The sequence below is a fragment of the Fringilla coelebs genome (assembly GCF_963513975.1).
Source record: "Fringilla coelebs genome assembly, chromosome: 1".
NCBI lineage: Eukaryota > Metazoa > Chordata > Aves > Passeriformes > Fringillidae > Fringilla > Fringilla coelebs.
The window spans coordinates 152,795,252-152,809,483 of NC_140028.1; the positions used below are offsets into that span (position 1 = coordinate 152,795,252).

At 51.7% G+C, this 14,232-nt stretch overlaps 1 protein-coding gene across 1 annotated transcript in view; it reads left to right on the top strand.

Annotated features, from left to right (window-relative positions):
* The window catches only part of SMARCC1 (SWI/SNF related BAF chromatin remodeling complex subunit C1), a gene marked incomplete at its 5' end in the record, with an annotated part of 66,948 nt that overhangs the window by 37,643 nt on the left and 15,073 nt on the right, over positions 1-14,232 (top strand). The window contains 4 exons of the mRNA XM_084204061.1: positions 48-209; positions 7,898-7,953; positions 9,196-9,310; positions 10,247-10,401. Coding sequence (XP_084060187.1) covers positions 48-209; positions 7,898-7,953; positions 9,196-9,310; positions 10,247-10,401 — 488 coding nt within the window. The remainder of the gene's footprint in view (positions 1-47; positions 210-7,897; positions 7,954-9,195; positions 9,311-10,246; positions 10,402-14,232) is intronic.

Here is a 14,232-nt window from a genome sequence, read left to right on the forward strand (position 1 = left end):
GCTGCAAAAGCCCCAGACCATCTCATTTTGTGTGTCTTGTCCCCCAGAGGAGTTCTCCCGGGTCAGAGAGGAGGTGCCCCTGGAGCTGGTGGAGGCCCACGTGAAGAAGGTGCAGGAAGCAGCTCGAGCCTCTGGGAAGGTGGATCCCACCTACGGGCTGGAGAGCAGCTGCATCGCTGGCACTGGCCCCGAGGAGCCCGAGAAGATGGGTGAGTGCTGCATCCCCTGGGGCATGTCCTCTGAGTCCTGAGAAACCCCAAATTCTCCTCCAGCAGGAGATGGAAGGCGTGGGGAGGGAGAAGAGGATGGGTCGTTCTGCTCACTGCAGGATTGACTTGGACACTGAACTAAGGAGTTTAGGGCTACCTTGAGTTCTAGAAGTTTGTTCTCCTGCTCTCACTGTGTGGAAATGCTGTGGCTTGGGCTGCACAGAGTGGACTGACCAAAAATACCAGAGCAGGATATTCCATAGGTGTTGGAGAATTCAAGACAAAATTCAACTTCAAGTAATGAAGTTTCAATCTAAGGTGACTAAATTTAGTATTAATTCTGCTAAAGTAATGCAATTAATTTGTATTATTAATACATATCTGTTGTCTCCTTATGATGTTGTGCATTTAGCTACAGTTTTGTTTCTGCCTTTGGGGGCTTACAGCAGACTGAGGGGTTTGGGCAGTGGGTTTTAGGGTGGATCTGGTACTCTGAATGTGCTGCTCACTGTGGAGGCAGCAGCAGAGGCATTTCTGATGGAGTGCTGGACTGGCACAGGATAATCCAGTCCAGGCTCTGGTTGGGCTGGAATTCTGCTGGGCTTTACCTGTGTGTGTTAACAAGCTCTGGTTTAATTTCTGTGGTGTTCAGCAAATATTAAGTCTCTTCTCTGAAACCCTGCCTGGTGCAGATTGGTTCCTGATTGCTCTGGAGTGTCAAAGCAGCTCCCTGGGAAGTGAAGCTCTGTGTGCCCCTCTCTGTTGGCCCTGGTGGCTCTCCCCAGCAGGAGGAGCAGACACTGCTTACTCCATCCCCAGGGCTTTCTCAGGCTTTGCTCTCCTCATGTGGTTACAGATCCACAATCTTGTCACTGCTACTTTCTCTCAGCCCTGTTGGCTCCTGCTTTGTTCAGCTTATCACGAATGATTGCAGTGGCTTCAGTGACTGGACATGAAAAGGCACGTCTGGCTCTGGGTGAAGCTGAGCAGGATGTGATGGAGCTTGACTGGGAGGCTGGGTTTGGGATGTGCTCCTGCCCTGCAGAGCTGCCCTGCTGTCACCCTGTCCAGGGACACGAGCAAGGTGCCAGATTGTGAGATGGCATCACGAGGGGCTGTGCTTGGTGCTCTTCACTTATCAACTGCTGCCCACAGAGGGCTGCTATTTATAGCTCCTAATGTCCATTGCAAAACTCCCCAGTAAATTAGATTGCAAAATGCCACTTAAATCACCAAGATAGTTTTTAATTAGAAAAGAAGCAAACAAACCGCTCAGCCCTTCTGTCACACATCTCAGTTCTGCACTCAGTGGGACAGACTTGCCATGAGGCAGCTCGGTGCTTTGGGATGGTGGGCATTGTGTGCTGGAGGGGGAAGAGAAACATCTGGAACATCTGCTGCTCCTGTTCCTCAGAGCTGACAGCAGGCATTGAAGCTCTGCTGGAAGGACAAGCTTTGGGCTTATTTACAAGTCAGCTATAAACCAAATCTCAGTGTTACTCCATCTGGGGCAGAGTTTAATTTCATAGTTGTTTTAAAATAAGGTCACCTTAAGTTAAATTTTTCTTCCAATCTTTGTTCCCCTTTCCCATATTCTCCCAGTACAGGTGTCACTGTGGGTTGTTAAGCACTTCACAGGATCATTTCAGTTGGAAAAGCCCTCCAAGGTCACAGAGTCCAAGCTGTGCCTGATCCCCACCTTGTCCCCAGCCCAGAGCACTGAGTGCCACCTCCAGGCCTTCCTGGGAAACCTCCAGGGATTTGGACTCCAAACCTCCTTGGGCAGCCCCTTCCAATTTTAACAACCCTTTCCATGGAGGAATTCCTCCTGTTGTCCCCCCGGCCCATCCCTGGCCGTTCCCTGCTGTCCTGAGCGTGTCCCTGTAGCACGTTTGCTGCTTGCACTTTTCCCCCTTGCCAGGCTGCAGGTTGGCCCTTTCTGGCCCTTTCTCTGGGCAGTCTGGCCCGGGCTGGCAGGGGGTTGTGAGGTGCCTGTCAGGGGCTCTGGGGCTCTCAGGGCAGGTCCCACCCCGGGCAGCTCTGGGTGAGCAGTGAGGGGAGCTGGGCTGGCCCGGCGGCGTTAATGCGATTTGTGCCGGGCTGTGACTAATGGAATAAATTAGGGCAGGAGCAGATGGTTCTCCCTGGGGGAGCTGCTCAGCCCGAGTGAACTGGGTCACTCAGCAATCCGTGGGGCCTCCCACCCCCCAGAGCTGGGCACAGGACCCCCAGTGTCCCTGGCAGAGCTTGTGCCGTGGCTGTGGCCGTGCTCGGACACTGGGGGATTGTACCCAGAGCTGGGCAGGGCTGGAAACACCTGCTGGGGTTCCAGGTGGGAATGAAAGCCCACTGGCTGCTTTACTGGCATGGAATCAAAGGGTGTTGGGCTGGAAGGGATCTCAAGGATCATCCAGTGCCACCCCTGCCAGTGCCCTGTCCAGCCTGGCCTGGGACACTGCCAGCTGCTCTGGGAAATCTGGTCCAGTCCCTCCCCACCCTCCCAGGGAACAATTCCTTCCCAATATCCAGTCTAACCCTGCTCTCTTTCTCCTCAAAGCCAATCCCTGTGTCCTGTCCCTCCATCCATTCTGTAATGGAACCACAGAATGCTGCTTTTATATTTAAAGGCAACTTTGGAGAAATAGAAGTATCTGCCTACGGTTCCATACTAGATTGAAGTTCATTAGTTGTTATATTTCAAAAATAAAATTATATCAGAGCTCCATAATAATTTTAGAACTATTTAATATCAGTGAATTATAGTCAATATGGAATGTGAAAAGGGAAAATGACTGGAACAGATTGGAGGAGCTTAAGTTAATACCCAAGGATCTCCTCTTCTAAGTCTTCATTGTTAGGTTTTCTAAGAGCTGGTGATAATTCCTTTTAAGTTGATAAAGTGAGGCTTCAGTGGAGGTACGAGGAGACTGAAGTGGTTCAGATGCTGTGGTGAGTGTGGTGGGCTCTGTCTCCTGCTCTCATAGATCATAGAAGGTTTGGGTTGGAGGGACCCTAAAGCCCATCCAGTGCCACCCCTGCCATGGCAGGGACACCTCCCACTGTCCCAGGCTGCTCCAAGCCCTGTCCAGCCTGGCCTGGGACACTGTAGGGATCCAGGGGCAGCCCCAGCTGCTCTGGGCAATCTGCTCTAAGGTTTTAAAACAGCCCCCACAATAAATCCCAAGAGCTTTCTGAGTCCTGCCCCAGTGCAGGCTGTGGAAGAGCTGACTGGAGCTGCTCTGCAGCTGTGCCAGGGACAGTGGCCCCAGGGGAGCAAAGGAGGGTCCAGCTCCCTGGGCAAAGGAGGATCCAGCTCCCTGGGCAAAGGAGCAAAGGAGGATTCAGCTCTTTGGGCTGGGATTAAGCTCCAGAGAAGGGGAATATCCAGCACACCTGTGTGTTTAATGATTTCTAGGAAGTCTTTGTTCTTGTCTTTCCAGGGTGGTTAATGACGCTCATTTCTCGAGGCAGCCTCTGCAGGGGCTGTGTTGGAGGTATCTGAGCATTTCAGGTCTCACTCCAACAGGTATTTCCCCTGACACTGTCCTGGGGGCCTCAGGCTGCAGCTACTCTGTGCCACTGAGTGAGGGACTTGGATTTCCTGCATCCCATCACCAGTGAATGGTGCCAGTGGAGAGTTAAATTCACCATTTTGGGCACGGCTTTGATTCACTTCCAAGCACACAACAAGAAAACCACACACAAGGAGGGCACATACACCCAGTTACTTTAGTCTTGTTTGGCAGGGAGATTTCTCTGCTGCTCTCCAGGGTGAGAACTCTGAGGTGGTGGAAACATTCCTAAACCAGTGGATTCCTGAATGCCCAGAATAATAATATAAAAATAATAATATAGCTTTGAGTCTGCACCCCCGGGGGCTGAGCCCATCACTCCTCTCCTGCTGAATTCTGTGGCTCACACAGGAGCTGCTGTGGCTTTTCCAGCTCCCCCAGCAGCATTCCCAGCTCCCCAGGCTTCCCCTGGAGCCCCCCTGCTGCTGAGCCCCCAGGCTGTGTGAGGCAGGAGCAGAGGCAGCTCTGGTGGCTGTGCAGCCCTGATTTAAGGTGGGAAATGTAAATGATGGTTTAGATAACAGCATCATTATCATACCCAGGGCCGGGATATTTCCACAGCTATCGTGGATTTCCTCTCAATTAAATATTCATGTCCCAGCCTGGCTGTGACAGGCTGTGTGTTGCCTCAGTGAGAACAGAGGAGTCTGGGCTGTCTGGAGGGCATCTTAAACTGTTTGCTGAGCTGGAGCTCAGGCAGGTGACTCCGCTGCTGTTTGCAGAGCTTTGTTTGCTCCTCTCTCTGCAGCAGAGGTTCCGGATCTGCTGCTCCCGCATCTCTGCGGTAACACAGGGAGTTCTTTGCAGGGAGATGTTTCACAGGTTTCCTTGTTGACCTAAAGTCCATTTGAGTTCTCTGGGAAGTCACTGGCTCGGGCAGAACTCAGTTCTCCCTGTGTTAGTAGAAAGGGCTCAGTGTTCTTGGTGATAATGTGCAAAACAGAAAATTCTGTAGAAACAGAGCACCTGCTGATTCAGGTGGAAAGAGGGGCTTGGAGAGGTGATGATTCCTCATCTCCCAGTGGGTTTTCCCTCTTGAGAGGTGACCTGGGATGGCTCACAACCATCTGCCTCTTCCTGACCTAAGAAATGCCCTTTCATTGAGGGAACAGGGACAGGAGGAAAGGGAGCGGCCTCAGGATGTGCCAGGGGAGGCTCAGGGTGGACATCAGCAGGAATTTCTTCATGGAAAGGTTGTTAAATATTGGCAGGGGCTGCCCAGGGGGGTTTGGAGGGCCCATCCCTGGAGGTGTCCCAGGAAGGCCTGGCTGTGGCACTGAGTGCTCCAGGCTGGGGACAGGGTGGTCATTGGCACAGGGTGGACTCCATGGTCTCAGAGTGAATTCCAGCTTGAATGGTTCTGGGATTCTGCGATCCCTGATTCCCACATCCTGCAAGGTGCACTGTCAAACCTGCTGGACAGAGTTCAAGAGCATCTTTGGTGCAGGGGAAAGGGATTTCAGGAGCTCTCTCCTTAAAGTGAAGGCTTCCCCTTTGTCCCAGGCTGATCAATTCCTCTGGGGTGTATTTCATTAGGCTCATTAGATCACACAGGAAAATCAGTGCAGTTGTGGTTGTGTCTGTGCCAGCGCCAGAGGCAATTCTGTCATGGCTGTGCAGCAGGTCAGGCGTGTTTTGGGCTTTGTGTTATCCTTTCATTTAGGAATTAGGGATTAACTTTTACCAGACTCTACTATTTTGAGGAATTCTTCATGGAGAGGGTGTTAAATGTGAGAAGGAGCTGCCCAGGGAGGTGGTGGAGTCCAGAGGTGCCCCAGGATGTGGCACTCAGCTCTGGGCAGGGGACAAGGCGGGGATCAGGCACAGCTTGGACTCCATGGTCCTGGAGGTCTTTTCCAACCTTCATGACCCTGGGATCCTTTGAGCAGCCTGTGATTTAGAACCAAAACCTGCTTCCACCCAGGCCAACTCATTTCCCCCAGACTAACAATGGATAATTGAGGCTGTTGTCCCTTGTCCCCTGGTGTCCCACCCGTGGCACCTGGTGGCCCTGGGAGCTGCAGCCACCACGCTGTCACTGCGTGTCAGGGCTTGCAGCTGATGCAGGAAAACACTTTTCAAAACCCATTGACCACAACCTGTCTGAAGCTGTCAGCCTCCTTGTAACCTCACATGTGCTGCTGCAGCCAGGAGCAGAGGAGCTAGGTTAAATCAGGGTGCTGGCAGTAATCTTGGTGGCACATGTCCCTTCCTTCCCAGGGACACCTGGGCATGGGAAGGAGCAGCTGGGTTTGGGTGGTGTCCATCAATGTGTCCTGGCACCCAGGAGGATCTGAGAGCACTTGGAGGTGCTCTGTGTGCTTTTCCTGGAGAAAATCCTCTCTGAAGAGCGGCTGGGAAGCAGTTTGTCTGTCTGGGATGTCCTGTTTGTTTGGAGATCCTACCTGCCAGGAGGGGACAGCCTGACGGAGGGTCGGGCTCTGCTCCCAGGGAACAGGGACAGGAGGAGAGAGAACGGCCTCAGGTGGGCCAGGGGAGGGAATTTCCTCCTGGAAAGGGGGTCAGGCCTTGGCTGGGGCTGCCCAGCCACACTTGGAGTGCCCATCCCTGGAGGTGTCCCAGGAGTGACTGGAGGTGGCACTCAGGGCTCTGGGCTGAGGACAGGGTGAGCTCGATGGTCTGGAGGGCTTTTCCAGCCTCAGAGACCCTGGCATCCTGTGAATTTCTCCACAGCAGCAGCAGCATCAGTCCCTCAGCAGCTCCCATGGTCCATGGAGGGGTCTCCTGGCCAGAGCAGCTGTGGCTGCCCCTGGATCCCTGAAGTGTCCAAGGCCAGGTTGGAGGGGCTTGGAGCATGGCAGGGTGGCAATGGGATGATGTCAATGATCCTCCCCACCCAAAAATGTAAATTTAGGTATTTCTCTGCAGTATTTTTTTTGGTTTGAGTTCCACCAACCTGGGCAGACTCAGAGTGTTCTGCACTTTGTCTCCCCGTTTTTGTCTTAAAGGATTGAATCCAGCTTTCTTTGTAAACCCTTCCCTTTCCTGGAGGAATGACACTTTCCAGCCCAGTCTGGAACTCTGCTTCTAGGCTTGAAAGAGCTGTCTGACAAAATCTAATCGAGATTTTGCCTGTGACATTATTGGGTCACTAAATCCTAACTCTGAGATAAAACCTGTGAGGGAGAACGTCCCCAGTCTCCCTAAATTGAATTATGGTGGCAGATAGTTCAGATAAGGGGGTTTATCGTCTTAAAATAGGCCAAGAGGAAAACTATTACCCTTCAGTCAGACATTTTAGTTGTTTTTTCTTATATATGGAAGGGATTTCTGTAAAAATTTCTCTACAGAGTTGTTGCTGTTCAAGAAGAACACTTTGTACCTTGTTTTTCCTCAGTGTAGCACACAGGAATTAGCAGGAAAATGAGGATTACTGAAAACGAACCCCCAGCACCAGCTGATGTCTTCAGAAGCTTAGAGATGGATCAGGGCTCGTCACCAGCAGTTCTGCATCACCCCAGTCCAGGATCTAAATAAGCTCCTTTAATGCCTCTATACAAATTGTGAAATCCTTGGCCAGGACCGTGAGCTTGTGCTTCCTCTTGTCTCTCCTTGCAGAGCTGTGGATGAATTAGGATTTCTTGAACTTCTAAACAATCCCACAAAGTATTCTAGATTCCAGAACATTATCCAGGCACCTCACCTCCATGTTGTTTCCATGGCTGTTTGTTATCCCCTGCTCTCCAGAACCAGCTGGCATTACAGGAACATTTCAAATTAATGTTTTATAAAGCAATAAATGAATTTCCAAGGGCTGTATCCTGAGCACAGGCTGCACTCCCAGCTCTTCCAGCACTCCTGCTACGAGGTGCACCCATCAGCACACAGAAGCTCCTTAACCATCATCTTTATTATTCCTTCTTCTGTCCTGGTGTTGGTCTCACTTCAACACCAGCTGGGCCCTGTCTGCTCTGGCTTAGGGCTGGGGATGGAAGTGCCCCAGGGCAGGGTTGGAGCAGCCTGGGCTGTGGCAGCTCAGTGCTGGCCCTTTGCTGAAGCCCCTGGTGGAGAGCAGCAGGTTTTAGTTAGCCCAGAGTAGAGAGGGACTGTGGGGGCAATCCTAAAGCCCTGAAACCCTCCCTGTTTGTTTCTCAGATGGAGCTGAGGAAGAGAAGATGGAAACAGAGGCAGAGGGGCAGCCAGCAGAGAAGGTGAGTTTGGGTCTGCTGGCGGGAGGCTCCTGCCGCTTCAGCCCTGAATCCAGGGGTTTGGGGTGCCTGTGAGACAGGTGACAGCTGTGACAGTTTGTGTCCCCACAGGGGGAGTGCCCAGCCTGCACAGAGCTCCAGCTCCCTGCTGGGCTGTGGAGTGGCAGCAGGGGTGTTCTGGGGGGAATGGGAGCAGGGGATGCTGTGGGCACTGGGACTGGAGCTGCACCCTGCCCTGGGGGCTCTGGGGCAGGGGGAAGCTCCTGGGGCAGGGCTCTGAGCAAATGCCTGCCACCAGGGCTCTCAGGACATGCTGGCTTTGGAACACTCAGTTATTTCACAGCCATTTCTCAAGGAGAGTCCTCCCCACAGGAATTGTGGGCTGGCCCTCGGGCATGGATGTGTTTGTGATGCTGGGGGGGATCCACCCTGCCCCTAAAGATCAGCTGTTTAGGCACTAATTATCATTATCCTTCAACCTGTTGATAATGACCACAAGAACACGTTTGTGGCTTTTTCATAACCTGTGTCCACAGACAGGTACCTCAAACTGCAATGGGTGTTTCAGATATGAGCTGGGATTAAAGCAGGAATTCCAGGATACCAGTTTAGTTACTGCTAAATTACTCTAATATTTAAATTATTGCTATTTTATTTGTTTATGTATTAATATAATTATGTTTAATATGTATTTTAATAGAGTTAATATTTTAATTATATATGTAATTTTAATTTTTACATTTTTGTTTATTTATTATTTAATTCCTGCTACATTGCTGATAAATAGATGGAAGTGGCTTTTTCTGGAGTCTGCAGCAACAGGAGATATTTCTTGTTGCCTCCTTGAGCAGATGAGGAGTTCAGACTAACCTGGGGCTGATCAGTGCAGCCTTGGGGTTATTTCCCACTCTGTTTTCAGGTAGTTCTCCTGCCTCCCGATCAACAGGGACATTTGGCAAGAGATAAGTGGGGAAGACTCACTCAGGGCTTGGAAATCTGCATATTCCCAGCCATCCCATGATTCTGTGGTCTTAGTTCAGGAGTTTTTGTCCCCACAGAGTAGCCCAGCTTGGCCCGGGTCACTGGACTCGGTCTTTTATTGACATTGTGGGTTTGTTTGTCCCGTCTGGCTCGAGCGGCAGCCAGCCTGTCAGATGTAACCCTTCCCCAGTGGTCAGGAGTTCAGTGGAAGCCATGACCAAAGTGAGTACCATGTGCCCCTGTCCCCCACTGCCGTCCCCCCAGGTGGAGAGCAAAGCCGAGAGCGAGCCCGAGGAAGGGGAGAAGGTTCCGGAAGGGGAGAGCGAGCGCAGCGCGGACAAGGAGCCCGAGAGCGACGGGGCTGCGGAGCCCAAGGCAGGTGAGGAGAGCTGCCCTGCCCAGCTCCTCCAGGGCTTCCCTGGCTCCTGGGGCTGCCCTGTGCTCACAGAGGATCGGCTGAGCCTCCCTGCGGAGCTCGGGCACCAGATCCCCCCTGAGCCTGCCCCGGCCGTGGGGAGGAGCTGCAGCCCCCAGTGCCTGTGGGTCACTGAAGGGGGGTTTGCCCCAGTTCCACAGCATGTGATCGCTTTGGATGCAAGGAAGGGGAGCTGCTGGAGGTGTTCAAGGTTGGACAGGGCTGGGAGCAGCCTGGGACAGTGGAGGTGTCCCTGCCCAGGGCAGGGGTGGCACTGGATGGGCTTTGAGGTCCCTTCCAACCCAACCATTCTGGGATTCTCTGCTCATTTCTCCCATGGGAAGTTAACGTTTCAGCTCAGTTTCCCAGAGCCTGGATTTTGACAGGCTGGGGGGTAACAACATCTACATAAAACCTTATTCTTTTTGTCATTTCCCCTGTGCCTCATGAAATCATGGGATGGTTTGGGTTGGAAGGGCCCTTAAACCCCATCCAGTGCCATCCCTGCCATGGCAGGATCACTTCCCACCATCCCAGAGTGCTGCCAGCCCTGTCCAGCCTGGCCTGGGACACTGCCAGGGATGAGCATGCATATATTGCAATCCAAGATTCAGGATTTTAGCAGCATGTCCAATAAGGAGTGCTTGGATTTGATGGAGTTGATTTGGAAATGATGAGAGGAAGCTGATGGCAGGTGCTGAATTGAGAGGGTGGGAATGAAAAGCATTTAAAGTCGCCCCATTTGTTGGATCAGATCCTCTCAAACTGGGGTTCCCCTGTCAGCATTGGGATGGGGAGCAGTGCTGGAACTGGGGATGAGTTAATTAGTGCCTGACTAATTAGCGTGGTGCCCTCCCATCCCGGGAACACGTGTAACAGCTTGGCCTGGGTGTCTTGCAGAGGAAAAGGAGGCAGAGGAGAACAAGGAGAACGTTGATGGCAGCAAGGACAAAGAAGCTGAGGCTGGGAAGAAGAAAGTGGAGCACGAGATCTCGGAAGGAAACGTGGCCACAGCTGCAGCTGCTGCCTTGGCCTCTGCTGCCACCAAAGCCAAGGTTGGTGCCGTGCCAGCAGCCTGGGCCTGCCTGCCAGGGACAGCAGAGCTGGGCCTGGGGGGCTCCTGGGTCCCAGAGCTGGGAGCTCACCCTCTGACCCCTGACTCCCCACAGGAGCACAAGTGCTGCCTTCACCTCTCCTGCCTGAGCCCCTGAGGGAGATAATGAGCAGTGTTAATTTAGCAGTTCCCTGGGTGATGATGAAGTGGGTGAACATCCCTAAGGAATAGCCCCCAAGTGTGTGTGACTCTTGGCAAGACTGTTGGCTGCTGGGGGCACAAACCCTCTGATGGCCTCTCCTGCTGCCCCTGGGCTCTGGGTGGGGCAGACACAGAGGGATGTGCAGTCCTGGCTCTGCACCTTTCAGACACCTTAATGATCCTGGGTTGTGGTAAAAGCACGTTGGTGTGTCCCCTTAAATCCTGTTTGTGTGTGGTCTCTAATGAGCTCTGTTGAATCAGCTTTTCTTTACCCTGTAATTACTAATTGCACGTTGTCTTGCCTCTCCTTTTGCAGGAACCACACTGCTTTCATTGCTTTTAGAGTATCTTTCTCAAATCTGTTTTCTCTTTACAAATTTCTCTAGATTCAAGTTTTAATTTGGGTTTTTTGATCGCTCTTGGATTCAGTACCACATTGCACCTGCTTTATAAACCCAAGAGCAAGGCTTGGGTGTTCATTCCTCATGGATTTCCGTGGATTGTGTGAGGTGTTGTGTGCTCTGTTAACTTCTCCACTCTGATCTTTGACACTTGAACTTCAGACTTTTCCCCAGCTGCATCCCCCAGAGTGAGGCTGGTGGGTGATGTCCTGTGCAGTCCCTCCTTCTGAACCCAGGAGATGGAGGATGCTTTAGTTCTTACCTTTCAAACCAGGCTGTAAAATCCCACATGGCAGACAGCTCCCTGTCCATTAAAATCCCAAATGGCAGCACAGCTGAGGTTCAGTGTTTTGGTGAAGTGCAGAGCCCATTGTGGCTCCCTTGTGCATCACTTTGAATCTGTGGGTGACTCTCAGTTCATCACACTCACAGATACCCTCAGCCAGGTTGGACAAACCTGTGTCTGTGTGAGGAGACATGAGGTTTAGTCTGTGTTTTATGGAAGGCCACTTCTCCAAGTGAAGATGAGCTGCTGCTCCCTTCCCCTGGAGATGAGGAGTTGGAGGGAGCAGGAGCCTGGCTGGTGGCACTTTTCATTATGGCAGTAATAATCTTCTGGAAGAGCTTCAGCTTTCCATTACAGGAAATAATGTATTGTAATTAGGAGGCTGACACTTCAGAGGAGAATTCAGGTTCAGCAGGGATTTCTCTTCCCACTCCCTTAAAAAGCCAGACATATTAGAGCTTTGGGTGGTCTGTGTCGGAGGGAGTAATTAAACTCTTCATCAGAAACTCTAGGCCTGGTCATGTGAAAAGCTGTTTCCTTAGGATTTCATGTCAGAGCAATATTGCAGGTGGATTCTGATGAAGATAGGGGCTAAAGACAAGGGATTGAAATGGGGGGTTTGTTTGTTTGGGGTTTTTCCCTTGTTGGTGGTTTTTTGGGTTTTTTGGTCTTTTTTTTTTTTTTTTTTTTGGGATCAATGGCTTCCAGAAGTTGAGTTGTGCTGTTTGAGGAATGATGAGCATGAATGTTCAGGGTGAGACTCTGCATTTCACAGAACAACAACTGAAATGTCTTTTCACAGATTGTGGTTTCTGAACAAGCAGCATTAGAATTTAAGTACCTTCTGCTCACTTTCCCCTCAATGGACACCCAGTGTGAGCTGGTTTTTCCTTTCTGTGCAGAAGCATCCCTGATGGCTCCTGCTCTGCTCCAGCTGGGACTGAGCTGCAGAACTGCTGCTCTTGATCCATCTCTTCCCTTTCCCAGAGCTGTTCTGGTCCCAGTTCCACCTCCTGCCAAACACTGATCTTGTGACCTCCCCAAATTCCTTTGGAGGTGCCTGGGTCTCAAGAGGCCATTCCTGGGAGCTGCTGATCCCAGTGGGGCTCCAGGAGAGCTGGAGAGGGGCTGGGGATAAGGGGTGGAGGGACAGGACACAGGGAATGGCTCCCACTGCCAGGGGCAGGGATGGGTGGGAGATTGGGAACTGGGAATTGTTCCCTGGGAGGGTGAGAGGCCCTGGCACAGGGTGCCCAGAGCAGCTGGGGCTGCCCCTGGATCCCTGGCAGTGTCCCAGGCCAGGCTGGACACTGGGGCTGGGAGCACCTGGGACAGTGGGAGGTGTCCCTGCCATGGCAGGGGTGGCACTGGATGGATTTAAGGTCCCTCCAACCCAAACCATTCATGCATTCCATGATTCTTTTTTACAGAACCATTTAGGTTGGAAAAGCCCTTTAGGATCACTTGCTCATTTATGACTCCAGGCTGGTGCAGTGCTGGGTTTATCAGACATTTCAGATTACCACTGAATTTGTGTTCCTGATTTTCCTCAGCTGCAGCTGTAGGGATTTGTTCTTTGCCCGTGGAAAGCCCTGGGTAGTGCCAGGCTGAGCCTCTTTGAGTCTGTCTAGGAAAAGCTTCAGGGATAGTTTCCTTTCCAAGGTGTATTTTGATACCTGTCCTTTACCTAATCATGTGCTTTGATCAGATGTTCATCCCATTTCATTATTAAAATTGCACATGTGAAACAGAGTGCAATGTTTGGTAGAAGACTCTATCCCCAGGTGATTCCCTCACTCTGAATTTTCATACAAACAGGTTTGTTTTACTGAACAGTGTTATTTAACATGAGATCTCCTGTTCTGTCAGCTTTGTTTCATTATTTTGTGTGCAGCACTTCGGTCAGTTTTGGAACAGCTGCTGGAATTTCTCAGGGATGTGGTGTTGGATGAGCTTGGGGTCACTCTGGTTCTCTCAGACCTGATTTGAAATTCACTTTAGAGAGTCAGGAGTGCATTTGCCCACGTTTACTGAGCCCTCCCTCCCTGCTGCTGGGTCAGGGAGGTGAACTTTGCCAATGGCACGGTGTCACAGGGGTTTGGGACATTCAGATTCTGGTCAGGGTTCCAGGGAGGTTTCCAATGCTGCTCTCCCCCAGCTCGGGGTTTGTCCCAGTTTGGGGCCCAGCTCCCTCAGTAGGGGTCTGTTTGATGAGCTCCACACAGCTTTTCCCTGTTTCCTCTGCCCCCAGCCCTCACCTGTCCCTGTGGCAGCCAGCCCTGGGTTGTGTCCTGTGACCCCTCTGTGAGCACAGAGCCCCAGGCTGCGCTCTCGGGGTGTTCTCCTGCTGAGCTCAGGCTGTTAGCACAAACAGGGAGAGGCATCATGACCACACTTGTCACACTCTGAGGGTGTGAAACACTTCCATGGCTGCCTCATGTATCAGATATAGATACACAGATCTCTGGTGTTATTTATGTGTGGATATAAATGGCATGAAGCTAATCCTTACAAAAATCAATTTGCCTTCTGCTTGAGAAAAATCTATTTTGATGGCAAAGGCATGGCAGTGCCATCTCCCTGGTGTGGGGTCATTCTGGGTCACAGCCTCCTCTGTGTGTCCTGCTGGGAGCTTTTTGGGTGACCCTCAGCTGACTCCACTAACAGCCCCTTCCTTCTCCCTCGTTTGCATTCCCACTGGAAGGGCTCCCTGTGCCCAGTGCTGGGAAACTCTGAGGCAGAGCTGGATTGCTCTGAGCATCCCCCACACCTCTTGTATGAAACCTTCACACCTTTTTACTTGATTAAACCTTAATAATCTTCCAAGGGCCTCTGGTTCCCAGCATAAGATTTACAATTCCCTGTTTGCTGCCAGGAGTGGAGCAGGGTGGCTGAAGCTGGCTGATCCCCCCTCCCAGCCCAGTGTCACAGAACACCCTCTGTG